Raw genomic sequence first — 22435 nt, 5'->3', positions numbered from 1 at the left:
AGCGCTGACCTACATCAGCTTGTCTGCAGTCCAGGACAGGACATGTACCCAGCTCTACTAACCTGTAAGATTTCATAAGAGATACTAAAAACTGAAAATTGCTTTTTTTTTGAGTCACGTTATTTTCAGCTTTTATAAGTTTAGCTTTGACAAAAAAGGGAAAAAAATTCAACACGACTGACAAGTACAGTAGGCTGTGTACCACTGAACAAAAGCCCTCAATTGCCAGATGCATAGCTTGGTTTTAACTCATGTACTCAGTTAATTTATACGTCAAATAACTGCTCATGAGGTAATGTTTTAGATTTTTCTTAATGTATATCAAATTCCCCTTAGGGCAGCCATTGGCTTCCATTAATTCCAACAATCCGTATCAATTTTGCAGGAAATTCATCAACGTTTATTTTACTACATTGTTGTATAAAGTAAAAAAGAAAAAGGATCAAATTTAATTGAAAATTGATTTATTTACTGGGGAGGCACTTGGTCAAAAGTCCCTGATGTTTCCACCAACAGAGTATTAACATTTTGGTTTTGACTCCACTGAGATGAACGGAAAAGCCTGATGTTCATGTTGCCTCATATTTCACATTGCAGATTGTTTGGCTTCGTCAGCCTCTGTGGTGTAGGTGGATGCCCGTTCCCTTGGCCTCAGGTAAAATTCCATTTCAAATACGTGCTCTATGACAAGTTGAGACGGATGTTTTTAAATTACAGTGACCCCCAAAAATGAAAATTGGAAAAGCGGGAGGCAAATGATGAATGATAAACTGATAATTTATTAGAAAACAGGTCAAAGTAAAATAGATTTGACGTTATGATTCATGATCTTTATTAATTTGCAGCCTAGTTATTTTTCTATCCTTGACATGAGATGTAGCATGTGATAGATGTGACATGAACAATCAAAAGGCAATTCATTTCTTTCCAAGTAGGTTTAGATTAGAGTAACTTTGGGATTACACGAATACCTTTTGGAGACTAATTTAGGTTTAGTTGGGTTTACTTATTGGATATTTCATATGCTATGGGGTTGGAACAGTCACAAGTCAGGCATCTTGAAAATGAGAAAGCCGTTGTCGCGTTGCTCCTTGATGCATTTAGCCAGGAGGTTGCAACTATCCTGGTCGGGACCGGAGAGGAGATTTTGATCTGGGATGAAGAAGTTGGGGAGGATGCCTTTTTCCAGGTGGCCTACGAAATCGTCCAGGAGCTGCTGGAAACACTGGCTCAGGTTTGAGGCCATCCAATCACTGTCTTTTGTCCTGGCGCAGCAGGCGTGTAGGAGGGTGGTCTTGGCGTGGTAGGAGTAGAACTTGTCAAGCGACGAGTGCATTTCTTTCAGCAGACTGAGGAGGTGTTTCAGGAGCTTCAAACAGTCCTTCCTGTACGTTAAGAGAGGGAAACATATACGGATATGGATTGTCAAATTAGTTGTCCTGTCTCGGGGACAATGATCGTGATAATTTCCAAAATGTTCAATTTAATTTCTTATTTTTAATCACATTAAATGGCTTCAGGGTATATGCAGGGTTTGGAATTTTTTTTTAAAAAAGCACTGGATTCAGTTTCCTCAAAAAAGGCCTTCGTAGGCATTCAGAATTCTCGTTAAGGTTATTAATAAAACCAATTTAAACCGAAAAAGTGCTGTGCAACAAACAAGAACAAGAGTAAAACGAAACAAAATGGAAATAAGTCATAAAGAAACCCAACTGAAATACACTCACAATACTGAGAAAACCTGTCTACTGTATATAAAGCATATATGACAATTATTCTTTCAAAAAATCTTCAATATTTTCTCAATAACGGTAAAACACATCTAAAAGTGGAATTGGTGGTGGGAGAGAGCATATTGTACACACGCTTGCTACAAATGCTAGGAAGGTCATTGAGATTTTAGCAAAAACGTAAATCGTTATAAAATATTGTAAAAGTAGGAAGTATTGGTCAAGAAAATGTAATGATAATGAGTAATTCTAGGCCTTATGCATACATTGTTATTTTTTTGGCATGATTGTGAAACGGATTGCATATTGATATTTAAAAAGTCCATATATTTAACTTTGAGAACCCCACAGAAAACCTGGTCTTGGATTTTTTTTTTTTTTTTTAAACACACCATGAATATATTATTCAAAATCTAACCTGCAGCAGCGGTTGCCGTTTTTTTCACAGCACGTCTTCTCCGACCCGTGATCCCTCAGAATGTCCTTCTCAACGTGAGAGAATGAAACCCGCCAAATGTCTGTGTTGTAAAACACAAATCATTCAATAGAAAGGGGACGTCGGAGCTTCCCCCTTTTTGTTTTCCTCTAGTTTCCATTTATGAAGCAGGTCTTGATTCCATTTACTGTTTTGTTTTTTTTAATTTAATAACTCTGACTTTAGTTGAGAAGTTACTCACCTTTCGCAAGGACTCCGTGATGCTCCACCTTCCCACTGCCTTCATATTTTGGGACAAGGTAATATGGCGTTCTCTTGTATTTCTGCTTGACTTTGGTTCCCTGCCAGCTCTCTATTTTAAAGCCTTCTTTGGTAAAAGGTGGCCAGCTAGATTTAATCATAAGACAGAGAACAACGTCCAGTGAAATGGTTACAGATTGCACTACGGTGGTCATGGTCACTGCAGGGCAGCCTTTTTTCTTTTTTGTCATCTCCCATTCTGAAAGAGCAAACAATGAACACAAACTGAATGCTCCGTCGCTTTTATCATTATGTTAACATCGCGTTACAGTAAATGGTGTCAGACATTTTCTTTAAATATGTCTAAAACTAAGTTTTCACACATTTTGGCACTCACCTCCAAACGGCTTGACACATTTCTTCACTTCGTCCCTGAACTCGTTGAGCATGTCATTGGCAGACAAAGTGGTGCTCGCCTGAAATTTTTTCAGGGGGCTGTTGCCACGTTTCAATGCCACACTGTAATAGGCTCCGTCGTCTCCAAATGGTGTAACGTCCACTCGGTCAACAGCAACGCACATCATGATGTCAAATTCGTCAGGATGAGAAATCTGCATGCACAAAAAACATTGCCGTTAAATACATCATTAAAAGTCCTGTATCAAATGTGTTGATTTCTCATCTGACCATATACCCTCAACCTTTAGGAGACGCAGGACTAAAGTGACTTACTTTTAGATTTTCATAGTAACTTCCAGTACGCAGTGGCTCTACCTCCTTAAAGCACAGAGTGTTCTGTTTAAAATGCTTGATTATGTTTTCTGTTAAGTTATTGATGACTTCCGCTGCATTTGATTTGTCACTCATCTTAATCTTCAGTTGTTCCAGAGTTGTTAGGAGGGTGGAGTCCGCCGTGGCATTTCCTCTGCTGACGTGTCGCGATGCGCGAGCCTTTGCGGCGGGTTCCGGCGTCTCTGGCTGCAACTTGATCTTGGCCTCTGTGCGCTTCTTAGGTGATTCGTCCTCGTCAGCCGGAGACTTCTTTAAGGAGGACTTCTTCGAGGAAGCCTTTGTGGTGTCCTTTGGTGCGTCCGGCGGGGTCCTCTCTGTCTTCTCCTCAAACTGTTCTGATAATTTGGCTGTGCTGGAACATTTCTTTGTTATTGTAGCCTTTATGGAGCCTTTTGGTGTCTGCGGCTGCGGTTTTCTCGTCTCCTCCACAGGTTGTTTGGTTGATGAGGTTTTAGCTTTGGCGCCTCGCACAGGAGCCTTTGTGTTCTCTGTAGATCCCTTTTCTTTTGGTTTCGTTTCCCGTGTTGTACCATTCTGCTTCTCTTCTGTGGAGCCATTCCTTAGTCGTTCTTCCGGTGTGGTTTTGCCCCCGGCACAATCACTCTTAGAACTCTCTGCTTTGCGTGGTCTCCCTCTGCCAGTCATGATCGTGTAACGAGAGGAATGAAACTGCGGTCCAAATTATACTCTACTGTTCTTCCTGTTGGTGTATGAGAACACGCCCCTTAACTATTTGGCAGACTGCCCTGTAGCCTTTTGGTGCCAATTATATTTAGTCATATCCCTAGCTCCACCCGTTCCACTTTTATTTTGTTTCTTTCTTTTTGTACCTGCGCTTTGGGTACATGAAAAGCGCTTAATAAATCCAAATATCATTATTATTATTATTATATTGTTCCCATGATAGATTTAACACCTGCGAGTGTGATGAATGAAAGTTCATATGATCATGTTAGAAATTGTTTGAAAATCTACCTTTTTCTAAAGACACCAATCGCTCCATCTTGAGGACAAACGTGTGTATTGTGAGGATGCTGATTGTTGTCGGACATGTTTTTTATTGGATTGGAAAGTTCTGAGCAAATTTCTTTGCGTCACATAGGAAATGACTGAGGGCCACACACACCAACATTTTGGTTGAACCATGTTTAATGTTGCAAAGAGGCTCATGCCATCTTACAGTAAGGTGCAGTAGCTTAGACCAATTTAAGCTCCTCCAGTGCAAGTGCAAAGTTAGCAAAAACGCCAATCAAAGTGCTTCAGGAATCAAAAGGTGGTCTACTCGGAGTCCACTGGGAAAGACTAATTTGGACCATTTGTTAATTTTAAGTGTTTTTTTTTTTTTTTTTTTTCAAAGCTTAAACACAACAAATCCCTAAGTTCTACTTATCTACTACTGTATTACTCAGAAGAACGTAGTTTTAACTTCTTGCCACAGGCTACTACGGAGCACCGCACGGTTGCAAACAAACACTAAAAGGAAGACAACGTGTACCATGTTAAGGGACCAGCAGCTGCAATCCAGAGCGCGCGGGATGTGATAAATATACAGTACCTCTTATTGTCAGTATCACAGAAAGGTATCGTCATGAACCAAATCAAAAGTGCACATTTAAAACTATTAGTTCGATGTAACATTGTATGTTATGGTAATCTGTTCATTGAAATGCAGTCAGGAGTACCGCCTGAAGGACTGAAGAGCTAAATGTTCTTCTTTCCTCCGAATACTTTTGCGATGCATTGTGATGATTAACCAGTCTTTGATTATTAAGTTGAAGCAGCCAATTGTGGGATGGAGTCGGATGAACGATGTCCTGCCCTGGGAGACCTTGGGGTCGGCAGCGTAGCACAACATTCATTTGGTCCTCTGGGCCTTCTGGGCAGACTTGGTGACTTTGCCGGCGGTGGAGGCCTTCTTCTCCACACCCTTAATCACGCCGACCGCCACAGTTTGCCGCATGTCGCGCACCGCGAAACGACCTGCAAGGCGAAGAGGAGATGGGACCTTTTAGGTCTTACAGTGGCGTTGCAAAGCCTTCGATGGTGTGCTGGGGAGTCAATAAAAAACTCTTTTCACTTGAACTTACCCAGTGGAGGGTACTCGGAGAAGCTCTCAACGCACATGGGCTTGCCAGGAACCATATCCACGATGGCAGCGTCTCCGGACTTGAGGGATTTGGGGTTGTCCTCCAGCTTCTTGCCAGACCGGCGATCAATCTTCTCCTTGAGCTCGGCAAACTTGCAGGCGATGTGGGCGGTGTGACAGTCCAGCACTGGAGCATAACCAGCACTGATCTGGCCAGGGTGGTTAAGGATGATCACCTACAAAGCAAAGGGGGGATTAAACGATTACTTCCTCCTCCTGTTCACTGCAAATATTTGGCCTGTTCAGCTTTTGTTGCTATGGTTGTCTGATTATGTCACTTTCACTTTGTGTCAGTCTAAACTACACCGGGTGTGTTGTGTGGTTGACATTTGACAAACTTGGAATATAGCACGATGACCCCATGTCTTTTCCTAATATAAATCAGTCGTTTCAGTAAACCTCTCTCAAAGCTAAAAATAGTTCAGACTGAACTGAATGTGTTCAATATTGCTCATGTAACATTTTCTAAAAATGGAACCCTTTGCCATATCTACCTGAGCAGTGAAGTTGGCCGCCTCCTGCGGCGGGTCATTCTTGCTGTCGCCGGCCACATTGCCGCGGCGAATGTCCTTGACGGACACGTTCTTGACGTTGAAGCCCACGTTGTCGCCGGGGAGGGCTTCGGTCAGGGCCTCGTGGTGCATCTCCACGGACTTCACCTCTGTAGTCACATTGACGGGGGCAAAAGTCACGACCATGCCGGACTTGAGTACGCCTGTTTCCACGCGGCCTACGGGCACTGTTCCAATACCTGAGGAAGGGAAGATCAGGAGAGAGAACATACAATGAACAACATAAGCATATTTTAATCGTATATTGAACTCTGCTGAATGCTCTGACCGCATGGCATTTATTTCACAATAACACTGTCCCCTATTCCCACAGAGCTGGAATATTATCTCTGTCTTAATCGGCGCATTACATGCCTCCTATCTTGTAGACATCCTGCAGGGGCAACCGTAGAGGTTTGTCCGTTGGACGGGTGGGAGGCTGGATAGCATCCAGGGCCTCCAGAAGAGTGGTCCCCGATGCATTGCCTTCTTTCCTATTGATCTTCCACCCCTTAAACCAAGTCATCTAGAAAGGAGAGAATACCTCAAGTTTGTAACCTCTGAAATTATTAAATGACACAACCCTTCTCTTATAAATAGGAAGCTGGATTCTTGCTCACTTGAGTACACTCAGGGGTTGTTTCTTTTGCTCCTACAGCCTTACTTTGTTTCCTATGACCAGAATGGGGACGGACCCTTTGAATTGCTTTCAATACCAAACACAGTTGGACTTGAGTAAGGGAAAAGGGTTTCTCAAACTCTTTCGCTGGTCTCATGTGAGCTGAGATCCACAATCACAGCCACTGCGAAACCATAGAGCTGGAGCTTTCAAATTCTAGGCATCCTATATTCAGATTAGTATTCAAATTTAAGGCTGCGTCGTTCTTGTTGATTATGGCATTTGCATAGCTATTCTTTGCGTGCCCTACTCACATTTGGGCTGGGCTCGAGCATGTTGTCTCCATTCCAGCCCGAGATGGGCACAAAGGCGACGGTGTCCGGATTGTAGCCGATCTTCTTGATGTAGGTGCTCACTTCCTTCACAATCTCCTCGTAGCGTTTCTGGCTGTAGTTCGGCTCGGTGGAGTCCATCTTGTTGATGCCGACGATGAGCTGCTTCACTCCCAGCGTGTAGGCCAGGAGCGCGTGCTCGCGGGTTTGTCCGTTCTTGGAGATGCCCGCCTCGAACTCTCCGACGCCGGCCGCCACAATCAGCACGGCGCAATCTGCCTGAGAATGCGGAGGAGGATGACACATTGCCGCTGCTGATGCGCGGCGACTTTGGCTATTGTACTCAAGATGAGTGACTTATTCACGGAAATTGAATATATTGTCCATAACTGTTCATATATGTATAATCACCTCCAACAAAGAACCAATTTTTTTCCGTCAACTTAACGAATGAGTTAAATATAGTTCCATGAGGTGGACCCGACCTCCGTGTGAGTCGCCACGTTTGCCAAGTCGTGTTGAATACGGTTGTTGCACAAAAACGGTCCAGAATACGTCGCGTTCGAATTGAATTTTCCAGCCTCTGCCGGAAACCGGAAATGGAATCAGCGGTGCGCCCCCATAAAGTGTCCCCTGTCGGGTGCTCAGTTGGTTGCGGTTTGCAACTTTACCAGCAGAATCCGCCAGAAAATTTGGAAAATTACACACCTGGGGCTTTAGACAAAATATTAGGCATCGCAGATTATTTTTATATACTTTATAACGTGACTGGGGGGGTTCTTTAATATTTCCTAGATGAAACTATATGAAAAACTTGTACTGTCACCTAGTGTCTTAATTTGCTGCCGCTTGTAATATTATTTAGAAAGGAATGAAAGCCGGTTCTAAGCACTTTGGGTTCTTGAAAAGTGCTCTATAAATCCAATATATTATTATTATTATTATTGTTCTCTATGTGTCACTGTGAGAAGTGCTGTGCGTGCACACAGATCGGCTGAGCGCTCTCGTGTTTCACACCTGCGAGGTCCCGGTGATCATGTTCTTGATGAAGTCCCTGTGACCCGGCGCGTCGATGATGGTCACGTAGTACTTGCTGGTTTCGAACTTCCACAGCGAGATGTCGATGGTGATGCCACGCTCCCGCTCCGCCTTCAGCTTGTCCAGCACCCAGGCGTACTTGAACGACCCCTTCCCCATCTGAGGAATAAGTATGAGATTAAAGAAATTTGAAAAATGTTTCCTGATCTTGATGCCGACTCGAGAGGGGCACCTTCCCGCTGCCTCTCCCCGTTTACCTCCGCGGCTTCCTTTTCGAACTTCTCGATGGTCCTCTTGTCGATGCCGCCGCACTTGTAGATGAGGTGGCCCGTGGTGGTGGACTTGCCCGAGTCCACGTGGCCGATCACGACAATGTTGATGTGGAGTTTCTCCTTCCCCATGGCGACTGGCTGAAGTCACGAGACAGACTTGCCTGCTAAAGCCAGGGTTGTGAGTTACAGTTAGTTCCATATACAGATGGTATAAAAGCTTGTCGTGCATTAGTTATCGTGAGCAAAATTTACTGTCAGGGTGGCAAATAAAAAGCGAATGATAGCTTTTTTACTTTCTAATCAGATGGGCTCTGCGAGATCACTTTGGCTGGAGAGCCGGCAGTGGCACTGCAACACCGGATAAAAACACAAGTAGAGTGCTAATGCGTTCCCCCCAAGTGACTGGCGCAGTTAGAATTTGAAAGGACGAGACGTGAATCCCCCTTCCGTAAGCTCATCTGACCTAAAACGAGCCGAGTGGGGTTGCCTGTTCCACTCCCCGTGTGAGTTTGTAGCTGAAGTTACGGACGTCCAGGGCTCTTGGGTCAAAGGATGTTTTCATAGACTGGTTCGTCTCTGGAGGTTAGGGACGATATCAGTGGCCACTGAACTGTGCCAGGCACAAAAACCCTCCTCCTCTCAATTCCTCCCTCCATCCATCCATCCACACACCCCTGCTCCTCGCTGCTCCCGGTCCCCTGTGCACTGACGCGTCAAGACAACAAGGCTCTGGTGATCACAACACGAGCAGCAGCATCGTGCATTCACGGGCCACAGACTATAACACTACAGCTTCACCTCAAAACCAGAATCCTCCATTTTGTCAGGTCCCTATTCACTGACAGTGTAGCAGCCATTTCTCACACTGCAGTGCACTGCACATGGGTTTAATGCAGGACACACACACACACACACACACACACACACACACACACACACACACACACTCTGTTGTTGACTCTGCAATCATGGTGATAACTTCTGAACAGAAGGATTCAAACATGCCCCACAAAGTTCTTCTTCTTCTTTCTCTCTGTTAAATGATCTAAACAGAGTGAGGCTTTATTCTATTCTATCTTTATTGATTTTTTTGATTTTTTTTTTAACTGAGAGAGATGAATCTATCAGTAACAAGATCTTGGCCCGACATGCTCAGGTGAACTCGGGTGTCAACAACGTCCCCTCGCGTGTTATAGCGTCACCGCGGCTGCCGCACTGCGCCTTCAACCCCCCCCCGGAAAAAATAATATGTGGACTATGCGTGAAAGCCTGAAGGATTTGAATGGAAATGCCGAACCCCTCCCGCCATGTCTCCATCAGCTGCCGCCAGGACGCGTGTGGACCTACCAGCACGCCTGCCCTCGTTCCTGCATCACAACAGCATTCCCAAATACGCACCGGCCGCAGAAAGCGTGATGGCATCAAACTGGACTTCCCTTTTCCTTTTCCTTTAATGAATTGTGCCATGTACTTGTCTGAGTCGTACCTGAGAGCTCGCTCGGCGTCGGGTTCGGCTGCAGCACCGGAGACGGACCCACTGGAGAGAGACGCTGATCCGGTTGTGGCGCGCGCGGCGAGCGCAGGACAGGCGGGGGGTTGTTGCGTAATGGCGCGCGCGCACAGACACACACACACACACACACACACAGACAGACAGACAGACACACACACACACACAGTCGCGACGAGGGACCGGGAGAAGTTCGTGAGAGGACACGACGCGCGTCCGGACGATGATGTCACACAAAACCATCATCCACCGACGAACACGGCCGAGAGAAGCCGATGATGACAACTTGCAATTTTTCGCCGCGATCCTTTTTTTTCATTCATTTTAATTTTTTTGCCTTTTGCACTTAGAAGGGAATGTGATATTTGATGTGGTTCTTGGACTCGTGGCAAATACGTTTCCCGGGACTGTTACGCATCGGCCATTTACGCAGAGTAGAGTGGATGCGTGCGTTTCTAAACAAAACAATAATCGAAACAAAAAAACGTTCTGTCTTCATCCGTGATCGCGGGGAATCAAGTCGCACTGCGAGCAGCAGCGGGATCATTACACCCAGTTGGTGGATGTGGGAGGTGTGGCTCGATCCGCGCCTCGTGACGTCACGACTGTTTGTTTGTGTCACGTGGTTCGAGGTCAGGTGCGGTGGCGCGCACACCTTCCCCCAGACGTTGGATTTACAATAACGGATAATAATAATTCCATTTATATAGCACCTTTCAGAAGTAGACTCACAAAGTGCTTTCACAAAAACATACAAATCACAGACAATTAAAAATCAGCATTCCAACAATAAAAGGGTTTTCAGGTCACATATCTGTATATATAAAAAAAAAAATAGATTTGAATTTGACTTTGGAAAACGTATATGAACCCTGTATTATGAATAAACATTAACTAGTCATCCACTGTCTAACATGCAAGCCTGTCAGTAGTAATGTAGTACAGTACTGTCACATCATGTGTTATCACGTCAACAGTGTCCAGCTCAGATCTGCCTTCTGAGGGAGATTGTGTTTTTCCCAGTAGTGTCCATATGAGGATATGTTGTCTGTGGACATGACTGTGTACTGTAAATGAGGTTGATCTCCATCAGGGTGAAGAGTGAAAGTAATCGGTGGTCGTAGAACAACTTCTCCCAATTAAAATGCCCCTTTTGCCGTTTTTTGCAAAACCCTAGTTATTAATGACCAGCAATTTGTGTTCAAGTGCAATTTGAAGGTTTTTTTCTTCTTCTAAAAACCCCAGGGTTACATAACTGAAAACTAACTACTTCGACAGAAATATTAGTTTGGATCTTTTCATCGGGTCCTGCTGCCATAGCTCGATAAATTGGATTTTATTGCACAAATGAGGCGCTCGCAAAAGGAAAAATAATATATATTTAAGCCAATTAAAGTTCCAGATTTACTGAATAGGTGTAAAACAAATATCCAAAAATGTCACCCAACTTGACTTTCTCTTGCACTTCATCAGATTAACTTCAATAAAATAATAACCAGACACTATCAGATTGGAGCATGGCTGTATATGTATTTACAATGCATGACAGTGACTTAAGACATTATCTCTGGAATGTTTCCAGGGTGAAATTTCCCTCAATAGTGTGTTTACAGTCAACATATATATAAATCATACAAAAGTCCATTTTACTCTCCACATGAATGTGAAACTGAAGTAAACAGAAGGAATACTTTAACAACAACAAAAAGATTTTGTCATACTTTCAATGTATAAGGCACAAGTACATTTCCACATTGAATGGGATGAGCGTGCTACTTGTTGACAGAAATTACAACCAAGACAAATGTTTCTCTCTGCGTATATATATATATAGGGTAAACTCAAATATCAATTTATATCCAAGAGACCTGAAAATGTATATTTAACCAGCTGGTCAGTTAAGCTAATGCTGAGGGGTTACAGCTTCCATGGTGACAACCTCATACCTCGGCTATTTGAAAATAGTCCCCCAAAAAATGAATATATCAGTTGACAATTGAAAACTGCGTACACATATCTCAGTGTGGTAGATGAAGGTGTGAAACTTAAAGGGGCAGTAAGCTATTTTGGAGAAAGATTGTTTGCAGCCTCGGGTATGAGAGTGTAGAAGGTGAATTGGATTAAAAACACTTTAAATATATAATAACTTCTTTTTTCAATCTCTATGACACAAGATTCCTGAGAATTGGCACAGAAAGTGAAAGTCCTGTGAATAAAACAAGGCTGTTTCCATCGGGAACCTCTTGTCAAGCAGTTTTCTTTCCCTTTATCAGTAAGGCACCGACGGCTCGGCGTCTTCTTAGTGTTACAGACTGGAAATACGTTTTGAGTTCGAGGCTGCTACGAGCATGAAAGAGGTTCCTGGTGGACACGAACTTTAAAGACAACGCATTTAAAATCCCTTTTTTTTTTTTTACTGCGACCTCTGACTAAGTTAATACAAAAAAGGGTTTACTCACGACTACATGAAAGACCAAGTGCTGTACAAAGGCAAGCCTTGTGAACGAGGTGAAACCTTTAAGAACCTCAATCGTTTGCCTTCATATCGCACTTAGAAGTGACCTGATAACTGAGAATCTTCAGACACCATCAAAAAAGCTTAAAAAAACATTTTAAGAAGGTTCACTGTAAGGCATTTTCCCAAATACATGTTTGTGCGTGCTGTGCAGTCGATCTACTCTATAAAAAAAACACGTTATCCATTGTGTGTGTGTGTAGTTTGGGATAGCGATCATTTTTGAGGCAAACTTTTTAAAAACAAATACAACAACAACGTAATTGCACTTACTTATGGGCTTGCAAAGTAGCATATTTTGTGACGTCCTAAACTGTGCATTAAGAAGAAAGTAGTAAGAGAACCTCCTTCTGACGACTGAATACTTTAACGGTGGCAATAAAACTCCAGAGGGTTTTTACCGCAGGGTTCTGGGGTTAAAAAAAAATTAAAGCAGAGATGCACTGGAGGCAGAAATAAACAACTTGGTCGAACATGTCGGTTAACTTGGCAAACCACAATAACAGAAAGTAACAACATCGGGATCATTTTGGAACTAGCACGCTACATTTTCTCGTTTCTATTAGTGGTAACAGTGTTTAGCGGTGCATACTGTGTTTCTTTGGCTGTGCTTTTTGCCTCCAAAGCATTTCTGCTTAATCAAAAGTGCAATCTGCTTTCTAAGTGTCCACATTCACAGTCAAAAAATAGCCTTTTAGATGTCATGGCTGTTGCTCACTGTCATTTAGCTCTGCTTTGAGAATTACCAGCGCCCCCGTCTCTTACCCGTTGATTTAACCCTGTGATTGTGATTTTTGTGCACCTGACAAATCTGAAGAATCGAACGGGGGGAGGAGTCGCCGCGCTCGTCTTCAAGCCTCAGTCTCCGTGACTAGGCGGCGCGTGGACGGCCCAGGGCTGCACCGTTCCCCGGCCGAACGCGGCGTAGAACAACGCCCCGAGCAGGTTGATGGCGGCGGCGATGTAGAAGACGGTCTGCCATTCTTCTATGGTGTTCTACGGGACAGTCGGCACAGTTATTAAATTAGAACGGAAAGGGAATTTACATCAACAGAGTCAATTTCTCACTGGATTAGTGTGTAAATGATTCAACTCAGTATCAGGAGCATTAGGGTGAAACATTTGCAAAAGTTGTTTACTTATGTGTATCCAGAACAAATAATCAAGACATTTGTCGCAAATCATAAAGATGTCCTTAAGTTTTCCTGACCGATCATTTAAATCGGAATCTGACCACTGAACTTCCTGAGGCAGGCACAACCAAATTTCAATATTATGGCAGAAATGTTGAGTATGTAACGTCATGTCAGACCGTCCAAAAAGTAAAACATTGATTATAACTTTTAAGTTTAGGTACGGAATTAATTGGATTATAAAACTTTTCTCCCGGTGGTGGTCAGAAAGATCATGTTAGTTACACTGGCAGGAATCAATACAAGGGATGTAATCATCATTCATATAAAATTTAGACATTTGAAACAGTTTTTTCCTGTTTAAGGAATCAGATCCACGTGCTTCTTACATTTTGGGTGAGGGCTCTTGCGATGACCGGTCCCACCATGCCAGGAATGGTGGCAAAGGTGTTGGTGATTCCCAGCAGAATGCCGGCATACCTACAAAGATAAAACACAATCAAGTCATCCAACTCATCTATATGAAAAGATATGACTCAAAATGTCAAATGTCGCCCTAATGGTGAAGAATCCTTCAAAAAATACATATTTGATAAAAAAATGTTCACACAAATCCGTCCATAACTTTTTAAGTAAGATAAAAAACAAATATGCATGTGTCCAGGATGTGGAATTCTAAAATCACCTACTTGATCTTAAGATGAATAAGCATACAATATGCTTCACTGCAAAATTCAGATTCTTACATTTGACACAAAACTAATCATTTGTTTATCTCTGTTTCGGTTTGTGTTCTGTATTCTAGGGATAGAAAGATATCGCTCTTACGAAGGGGCGATGTCAAGGTGGTTGATGTTGAAGCCGGAGGCCGACACTCCGCCCAGAGAGGACGAGATGGTGAGGAAGGTCACCGCCAAGACGTAGTCGCAGCCGGTGTATCCCGCTGCCACCAGGAATACCGCCGGCCCGATCATACCTGCAGAGCAAACACACAACTACTGAGAACACAATCTCCTCAACATGCCTGTTTCTCTGTTTCACAAACCAGAGGAACGGGATCCATGACTCGGCTCAGTGACCCCGGCTGCGTCTCCTTACCGACGAGGGAGAAGCACTTCCTGACGGTGACCGTGGGCACCTGGCAGGTTTCCCGCAGGTAATCTGCCACCTGGCCACTCACGACGGCGAACACCGCACAGCCCAGGTAAGGAAGAGCCGACAGGATGCCGTTCTGTAGTGGACACACGGCACGTCACGTGTTTTTATTATTGAGGAGTGGAATGCATTTTTTTTTATCAGTGAGTAGAAACAAATTTTGACTTTTGGATGATTAAACTATCGATCTAAAAGCTTCTTTTTTTTTTACACTAGAAATAATTGATTATTGATTATTAGAACTATTGTATAGAATGGGGGTTGCTTCTACTTCTCCTTTTCTGACAAAAAGAAGTTTATGATTTTGTGAAAGGCTGTGATGTTCACAGCAGGCATATATATATATATATATAGATTCCTTATATCATATATACACTGTATATTCACATGTATTTATTATTTCTATTTATTTTTTTAAATGTTTGAAATAAAGTACTTCAATTCAATTCCAGAGGTTCCTTTTAAATAGTGTTTTAATCTAATTTCATCCATAAATCTCTTTGTTTACGTTCATAATTCTAACTTTTCTACAGAAACTGACAAAGATAACTTGAAGGATTAGGATTGAATCTTCTGACCAAAATGTCTGATTTTGCAGTGATATTAACCTCAAGTTAAATTGTTCTCAATAACACAAAATACAAGGGGAAAAAAAGGTATTTTCAAAGATCAATGGTCATAAACATTTTGACCCCTGACTCTCTTCCGAATGAATGACTGTATGTGATGTCAAGCTCACCTGCTGTATGCTGAACCCCAGGATGTCGTTCATGTAGGTCGGCAGCAGGGTGAGGAGGGTGTAGAAGGTCCAGTTGTAGGAGAAGTGAGCCACGACGATGGCCCACAGCGGCCCAGACGTGACGATGGCTCGCCAGGGGATGTAGCCCGCAGACGTGGACAGCTGCGTCACGGGGTAACATAGAAAAACGGGGGGAACGGATTAATCAGAAAGTTCTCCATTTAAAAAAACCCAGATATACGAGGTTCGTCTGAGGCCGACAACGCAGTACCGACAGCACGACAAGGTTGGTTTAAAAAAAAAAAAATCATCACTAAATCTTTATAAGTTTTTTCCCGCCACATTTTAATATCTGCCACTGTCAGAGGAAATGGAAATTTTAATCTTCTGTACAACCAATCACGTTGCGATCTCTTATTGTACTGCGGCCCAACAACACCGCCGCAACCACAGCTCGGGTATATCTGCACCAACATATAAATGCACTTATACATATTGTGAAAGCAAATGGAAAGAGTTAAGAGAATAACTCTCTATTATATAGTATTAAAAATACATAAATACCAACAGAATGTGTTTTTACATGATTCATGGAAGTATTTGTTCCATTCCCTTCTTTTACATTTTACTTTTTTGTTATCTTTTGCTCCCTCTGCTGGATGGTTTTGTTTTTTCGGATTAAAACCCTTTTTTTGTTCTATAATGAAGATGTTAATTAACAGTAGATCTGCGTCCAGAGACACATTCACATCACATTCTGATTATTGAATGTAAAACGCATTCACATCACATTCTGATTATTGAATGTAAAAATTCAAAAGTATAATACCAAACTACACTACCACAACTATCTCAAACATTTTAGGAATTTAGTTTTCAAACGCAAACGTCACACAAGCTGTTGGAGTTTTGAGACATCACAGGATCCGAGGGGTAAAACATTGACTAGATTGAAACGATGAGCCCTGCAACACGAACAGTGTATAGAGCAGCTGACCCAGCAGCTGACGAAGACAAAAAAAAGAGAATAAAATTATGCAACACAACGCTGAGGTTATGTTGAGGTTAAGTTAGTATAGTATCGTGTCAGTATCATAAATGTTCTGGAGACGGAAATGGCCTGAAAGCACAAAAACACTGCTGCTACTGACTAGAGTGATGAAGACCAACACATCACAGATACATAATTTACCAATACTACATTAAACCAGAGGTAATAAATCCACATTCATCTTTTTTACAATTTAATTTCAACACACTTTAAGTTTTTTATCCAATCCACGTTCATCCTTTAAATAGATCAAATGAAAAGGTAGGGTTTGGGGGTTTTTTTCAAATAAAAAATGCATGAGAGCTTTTTTTTTTCTTTCTTTTTTTTTTAAGAATTTGTCAGATAATGACTCAACTAAACTTTCCATAAATGTATGATTTTTTGTTACCTCATTCTTGAGCGAAGAGGTGATGTAGAGTCTCTCCCGCTCTGAAATACGTGGGTGAGTGTTTGGACTGTCAAAAACGAAGAGAGCCCAAAAGACGAACCACACCACGCCAACGGCACCTGGACACACACACACGAAAAAAAAATACTTATTAGAATGATACATATGAAGATCAAAATCATCCATCACGTGAAACATTGTTTGCAGGAGGCAGAAGTGCAATATTTCAGAAAAACGCATTTTTGGTTTCCTGAAACTGATCCAAAGTCTTATTACTTCTAATTTCTCCCATAACCACTGAAGATATAAATATGTGTGTCTGACGTCTGTTCTGTGATTTGAGATCAAAAGCGGTTTCAGACAAGCGAGTAAACAGAGTCGGACTTCTGCTGCGATTCCGTCTGTGAGCACATTTTCCTCTTCGACTTGCTAAATCGTCGTTTTCCACAGAGCAAAGAGGAACAAAGGAGCAGACGCTGGAAACAGCTCATCTGAAATGTGTGGTGAACAAACTGTGGTGACCTGCTGTTAGAAATATTTAAGTACTGTGCGTTTTGCTTAGAAACATTAGAAATATAATTTGCTATTGTGTGTCACAAGTGTCTTTGTGAAATCTAAACAAAATAAATGCAACACTATGAAAAATGAGCACACAACAAGATGTTTAAAGACTATTCTGCTAAGAAGCTAACATGTGACGGTCAAGGAAACCTTGAGAAATGTGTTAGAATAAATTTAAGACGAAGTATGAGACTGAAGTAATGAGAGCATTTTTACCAAACACATAGAAGATGTATGTCCAGTCGAGGTAGAAACAGATTTCCCCCGACAGGGGAAGAGATATCACCGTCCCCAGCTGGGCTCCTGGGACGGAAGAGAAAACACAAACGTTAGATTAGATTAGAAGCAACTTTATTTTCATTGCACAGAGAACAAGTACTGAGACAACGAAATGCAAAAAAAAATAAGTAAAGTGCAGAGTATGTACATGTATAGTACGATATAAATATCTGCAGTACGAACAGTATTGGCAAGTATGACTACGGCAAGTTGTTATAGAAAGTCTGATTCACTTTAAATGAACTAACTATAGTGAGATATTTCAATTAGAATTTTCCCAGTGATGTTTTCAAATTTCTTCAGTAAAATTGTTCAAAAGTAGCGATTCCAGAAGCTGCATCCAATGAATATTTGGCGGTTTTTTTTTATTGAAAGAAATCTTTGTAAATAGTCATTTTAATTTTTTTTATTTTTAATAGATTTTTTAAATTGATCAACTAACTAAATAAATTACAAGGGTTTGAAACAGCAATATATTTTTTAAAAAAAAATTGAAAGGGAAATGACCATTTCGTCGTCGAGATGGCATCCAGTCTGGCCGGAAAACATTTTCTACTGTATCCATTTTGTTACTCTTGATGTCTCCGTGTCTTACCGATGTAGGAGATGGTGAGCAGTCGGCTCCTCTCCAGCGGCGGAGCCCACGCTGCCCACATGGTGTACATTGCAGGAAAGGTGACTCCCTGAAGACAAACAGGAACAGGAAGGTGCACGAAAGACAAATCAACACAACCAATGACATATAAACACAAACTATCTATTATCATTAACATTTACTTAAAAGGAGCTCAGACAAACAGTTTGATACCAATAACTTGAGTATTGGTATTAAATAGAGCTACAGTGCAGCTTATGATTATGGAACAAAAAACAACCGGTGTGCTTTCAACTCCTCCTACCTCTCCTACGCCCTCCAGCACCCTGACGGCGATGAGGTAGCTCGCACCCAGGTCCGCCGCCACGGGCGTGAGCAGCGTGAAAATTACAGTGCCCAGGATCCCGAAGCCCATCAGCCACTTGGGTCCGTAGCGGCCGGCCAGGTAGCCGCCGGGGATCTGAGTCAGGATGTAGCCGTAGAAGAAGGAGCCCAGGATCCAGCCCTGAGTCTCCGAGTCCCAGTCGTACACGCTGGCCTGCGAGGGGGCGCCGTCGAGAACCGTGTTAGGCATCGAGCTGGATCATTTGACTGTCAGTTTCTCTCTCTTGACTTTTACGTAGCTCTGCATACAAAAGCCACTAAAATCTACCTCTAAGGCGACATCCATACTAATACGTTTCCATTCATAAAACTAAAACAATCTCCGTCCACACGACCACACATGAAAACGTATATATTATGTGTAAACAGGAAGCAGATTGTCTTCTCCCCATATGCTTGCTTTGTTACAGAAAAAATACTATGAGCGAGACACAACAATGGTCAGAGGTGAGACGAGGGGTTTCTTTACTCAGACCGACGACGAGACGGAACTGCTACTTGAAGTAAGTATTTATAATGTTTTGCCTTCACCGCTGGTAATCGAGCTGTGACTGGTAAGAACCGATCAGGAAGCGAATGCGGGGGACACTCATCATTTCCAAACATCTTTTTTTTTGCCCCTCCTGACCACAACGCACCCTCGGAGTTTTCAACGTTTACGTTTTAAGCGCTCGGAGACGCGGGAGTTTTGTGGACTGCAGACGTAAACGTAGCAGCAGTGATGCGTTTTAAAACTAAGACATGGTGATTTGGATGTAGCCTAACAGATAGTGTGTAAAGATGACCAAAGCCCGCACACACACACACACACACACACACACACACACTAACACACACACACTTCTGTGCTGTAAGTGTAGTTACGTCTGTCAGCAGAGCTTGTAAATAGTAACAACAGGGTAAACAGACAGAAACCAAAGTTCAGTGAGGGAATGTTGACGGTTTTATACTTCACGAGAGTGTAAACGCTTTTGTGATGCTGTAAGTGTAACTGAAGACAGATCATATTCCAGTAACCCGTGACTTCATCGGAACACCGACCTGGTTTACACACTGGAATTTGCCAAATCCGACGAAAAACTAAGAAATGGCGACTTTTATTCTTCAGTCCACAGAAAACAGGGTTGCAGCACTATTCATCGTTTTCCAGAGCCTTTCAAGCCCATCATTGATGGTTTTACTGGTCTTGTTGTTACCCTGGCAACCACACCAAACTAATGAGGGAAAACTCTCTAAATTGAAATTAAACCGTGCCATGTTCAATCGGTTCAGTCTCAGTCACATGGTCTCGCTCTCATGCACCCATCGCTCACCGTGTGGTTGTGTTTGGGCCGCGCGGGGTTGGCGTGGGCGGGACACGCCGAGCCGCTGTGGTTGGCGCTGGACTGGTGCGTGTTGTTGAGCATGTCCACCATCGCCACGCTGAGGTTCACCCGCAGGGAGTAGACCACGAAGAAGCCGTAGGAGGAGAGCAGCGCCAGGCCATAGCGGGAGGAGCCGCACACAGGGGCTACGGGGCGAGAGCAAAGGGAGAGAGAGAGATATGATACAGGCTGAAATTCATAATACGGAAAACTTATCAAGCAATTTTGTAGAATAGAAACTTTTTGTTTGTCATTTTCAACCTCAAAATGAATCCATTGTGTTCCTGAACTGTCTTTATCTCTTAGCAGTTTAATGACCTGTTAAATCATTTAATGTCATATTTTTTCTGACTTTTTTAAAAACCTTATAATTAGAAAGGACAGGAAACTTAATAATATTTTTGAATACAGTTGATTAATCAATAATGAACATAAATGTTACCTGAAGCCTTTACAGCAGCATGATCACTAACTATAATGTCAGTGTTTTACTTGCCGTGTCTTATCCTGGTTAAGTCAAATTTTGTGCCTAATATGCTTCAACTTGCTGTTACAAAATAAGTCATTATGTAAAACCAGAGCATCTCGTGGTTATTGCTGATGTTGAAGCTCTAAAGCAGCCTCTCCCTCTTTTCTTTACACAGACGACATTGACCTGCGGCGTCTTTATCAAGCAGGTCGCCGTGGTTACATACCTATGATGGATCATCTTAAGGATTATTACAAAAGTCCTAAGGGAGAATTTGTCCTGCTGGACTGTCAACACGCGCTGTTTGTCGATGACGCAGTGGAGGAAAAACGCATTTCGTGACTTTTAAAACAGCTTTTTCATCAAATGTGTAATGAAAACCAGGTCAGGTAGGACAGTCCTCTGCTCCTGGCAAACGTCACCTCGTGACTCAGGCAGGCAGAACAGGATGGGTGTGGACAAAGCCTTAGAACAAACAAAGGTGACAGGGCAAAAAAAAAACCAAAACACTTTTTGAATATTTGTTATCCAATATTTTTATGGTATGATGCAAACGGCATCATGATTAACTTCAAGCAGAGGATGTCGTCTGATGCACAGGATGTGGACGTTGATTCAAAACAACAACAACAACAACAACAACCACAACCACTGGTGACAAGTGACTAAGTTCACGCTTCCGTTTTACACAACTTTCACCTTTAATTTGAGCACTACTCCTTTACATCTCTGAAGATCATTCAGGAGCTCCACGAAAACACACGTGATGGCTTTATAAACCATGTGCACAACTGCATATGACAGAGGACATTCATCTCCACCGCCATCCAACTACGCGACTGACTTCCACAAATGTCAATTTAGTAATACGAAAAACACATTTTGATATTTTCTTTAGAGATGCTGAACAATATTATATATGTATATATATACATATATATATATATATATATATATATATATATATATAACTGATTTCTAAATTTAACAACAAAAAGCCTATCAAACCCATGACAAGTGTATTTCTCTGAATATCTCTGTGTATTGTCCTTGTATACCATGTTGTTGTTGTCTATCTTATAAGAATTTCTGAGTACTTCTTTACATATTAGGACATAAATAATAGATGTAACACTTATACACCTGACCAGGAGCATTCTGCATAATGAGTGCTTTAACTGTTTGCTGTTAAACTTCTGCTTGTAACGTTCTGAATGCATACATTTAATCTATATATATAGATCTAGATATCGATATCTATAGATATCGATATCTAGATCTATATACGTAAACGACGGGCTCCTTGCTGTGTAAGTACGTGGACAACAAAGACAACAAAACAAACATCCGTCAGCTGAAATGAACCTAGCCGAGCTCGCAGCTACGTGTTAGCCGCGGAGCTAGCGTCCGTGTCGTTTACCTCTGTGCACTTTGTCCTCGTGTGCCCGGTGCAGCAGCGGCGTCTCCTGCTCGTCCTCCTCCACTTCCGAACCGTACGCCGACATTTCCTCAAGTGAGCGGCGGAGCGGCGGAGCGGCGGCGCGCTTACAGCATCACGAACTCGACCGGAGCTAACGACAATAGCAGCTAGCAGCTAACCGCTGGCCCCGCCCTCCGCTAACCGCTGGCCCCGCCCTCCCTCCACTGGCAGCTGAGCGCGTGAGACGTCACCTGCTGCCAACGGCCGTCACGTGACGAGGGGCACCGGAAACGCGTCTATGATATATATATATATATATTTTAAGGCCCGGTTTTAATTTTCAGATAGTAATAATAACAATAATAATAATGATAATAATAATAATAATGATAAATAGATTAAGGAATAAAAAAATCGTTTTGATAATGATAGTATTAATAATGATAATAATAAGAGTAATAATAATTATTTAAAAAATCTAGAAATAAATTGATAAATATACCAATAAATAATAAAAGTAGAAATAATAATAAATACGTAAATAAATAGATAAATAGAACAATAAATAATTATAGTGATAATGATCATAAATATTTAAATAAATAGATAGATAGACAAATAAGTAATAATAGTAATACTGATAATATGAAATAAATGAATGGATGAATGAATAAATAAATAATAAATGTCAATAATAATAATTACATTTGTTAATA

At 42.1% G+C, this 22435-nt stretch overlaps 3 protein-coding genes across 4 annotated transcripts; all 3 read right to left on the bottom strand.

The window, feature by feature from the left end:
• Positions 1 to 759: 759 nt before the first annotated feature.
• cgasa (cyclic GMP-AMP synthase a) lies at positions 760 to 3878 on the bottom strand. The gene is made up of 5 exons (XM_035605336.2): positions 3139 to 3878; positions 2804 to 3017; positions 2408 to 2665; positions 2149 to 2248; positions 760 to 1385 (listed from the first exon to the last, which is right to left on the bottom strand). The coding sequence occupies exons 1-5, from the start codon at positions 3841 to 3843 to the stop codon at positions 1043 to 1045; spliced, it is 1620 nt and encodes a 539-aa protein (XP_035461229.2). The 5' UTR covers positions 3844 to 3878; the 3' UTR covers positions 760 to 1042.
• Positions 3879 to 4329: 451 nt separating this feature from the next.
• Positions 4330 to 10395, bottom strand: eef1a1a (eukaryotic translation elongation factor 1 alpha 1a). 2 transcript variants are annotated; one of them, XM_035605339.2, is made up of 8 exons: positions 9643 to 10395; positions 8142 to 8320; positions 7864 to 8043; positions 6829 to 7125; positions 6271 to 6421; positions 5839 to 6095; positions 5286 to 5520; positions 4330 to 5178 (listed from the first exon to the last, which is right to left on the bottom strand). In XM_035605339.2, exons 2-8 carry the CDS (start codon positions 8283 to 8285, stop codon positions 5054 to 5056), a joined length of 1389 nt encoding a protein of 462 aa, XP_035461232.1. In that variant the 5' UTR covers positions 8286 to 8320; positions 9643 to 10395; the 3' UTR covers positions 4330 to 5053. The 2 variants fall into 2 exon arrangements, with proteins under 2 accessions (XP_035461232.1, XP_035461233.1); XM_035605340.2 differs by having other exon boundaries at positions 8142 to 8317.
• Positions 10396 to 11176: 781 nt separating this feature from the next.
• slc17a5 (solute carrier family 17 member 5) lies at positions 11177 to 21931 on the bottom strand. Its single transcript, XM_035605338.2, has 11 exons — positions 21720 to 21931; positions 19780 to 19976; positions 18387 to 18620; positions 18083 to 18170; positions 17425 to 17511; positions 16648 to 16766; positions 15209 to 15370; positions 14413 to 14545; positions 14143 to 14290; positions 13704 to 13794; positions 11177 to 13177 (listed from the first exon to the last, which is right to left on the bottom strand). Exons 1-11 carry the CDS (start codon positions 21802 to 21804, stop codon positions 13040 to 13042), a joined length of 1482 nt encoding a protein of 493 aa, XP_035461231.2. The 5' UTR covers positions 21805 to 21931; the 3' UTR covers positions 11177 to 13039.
• Between the last annotated feature and the right edge of the window lie 504 nt (positions 21932 to 22435).

Source organism: Scophthalmus maximus, chromosome 10, assembly GCF_022379125.1.
Source record: "Scophthalmus maximus strain ysfricsl-2021 chromosome 10, ASM2237912v1, whole genome shotgun sequence".
Classification (NCBI taxonomy): Eukaryota; Metazoa; Chordata; class Actinopteri; order Pleuronectiformes; family Scophthalmidae; genus Scophthalmus; species Scophthalmus maximus.
The sequence above is the reverse complement of the archived record's forward strand: the minus strand, read 5'-3'. Positions and strand labels throughout refer to the sequence as shown.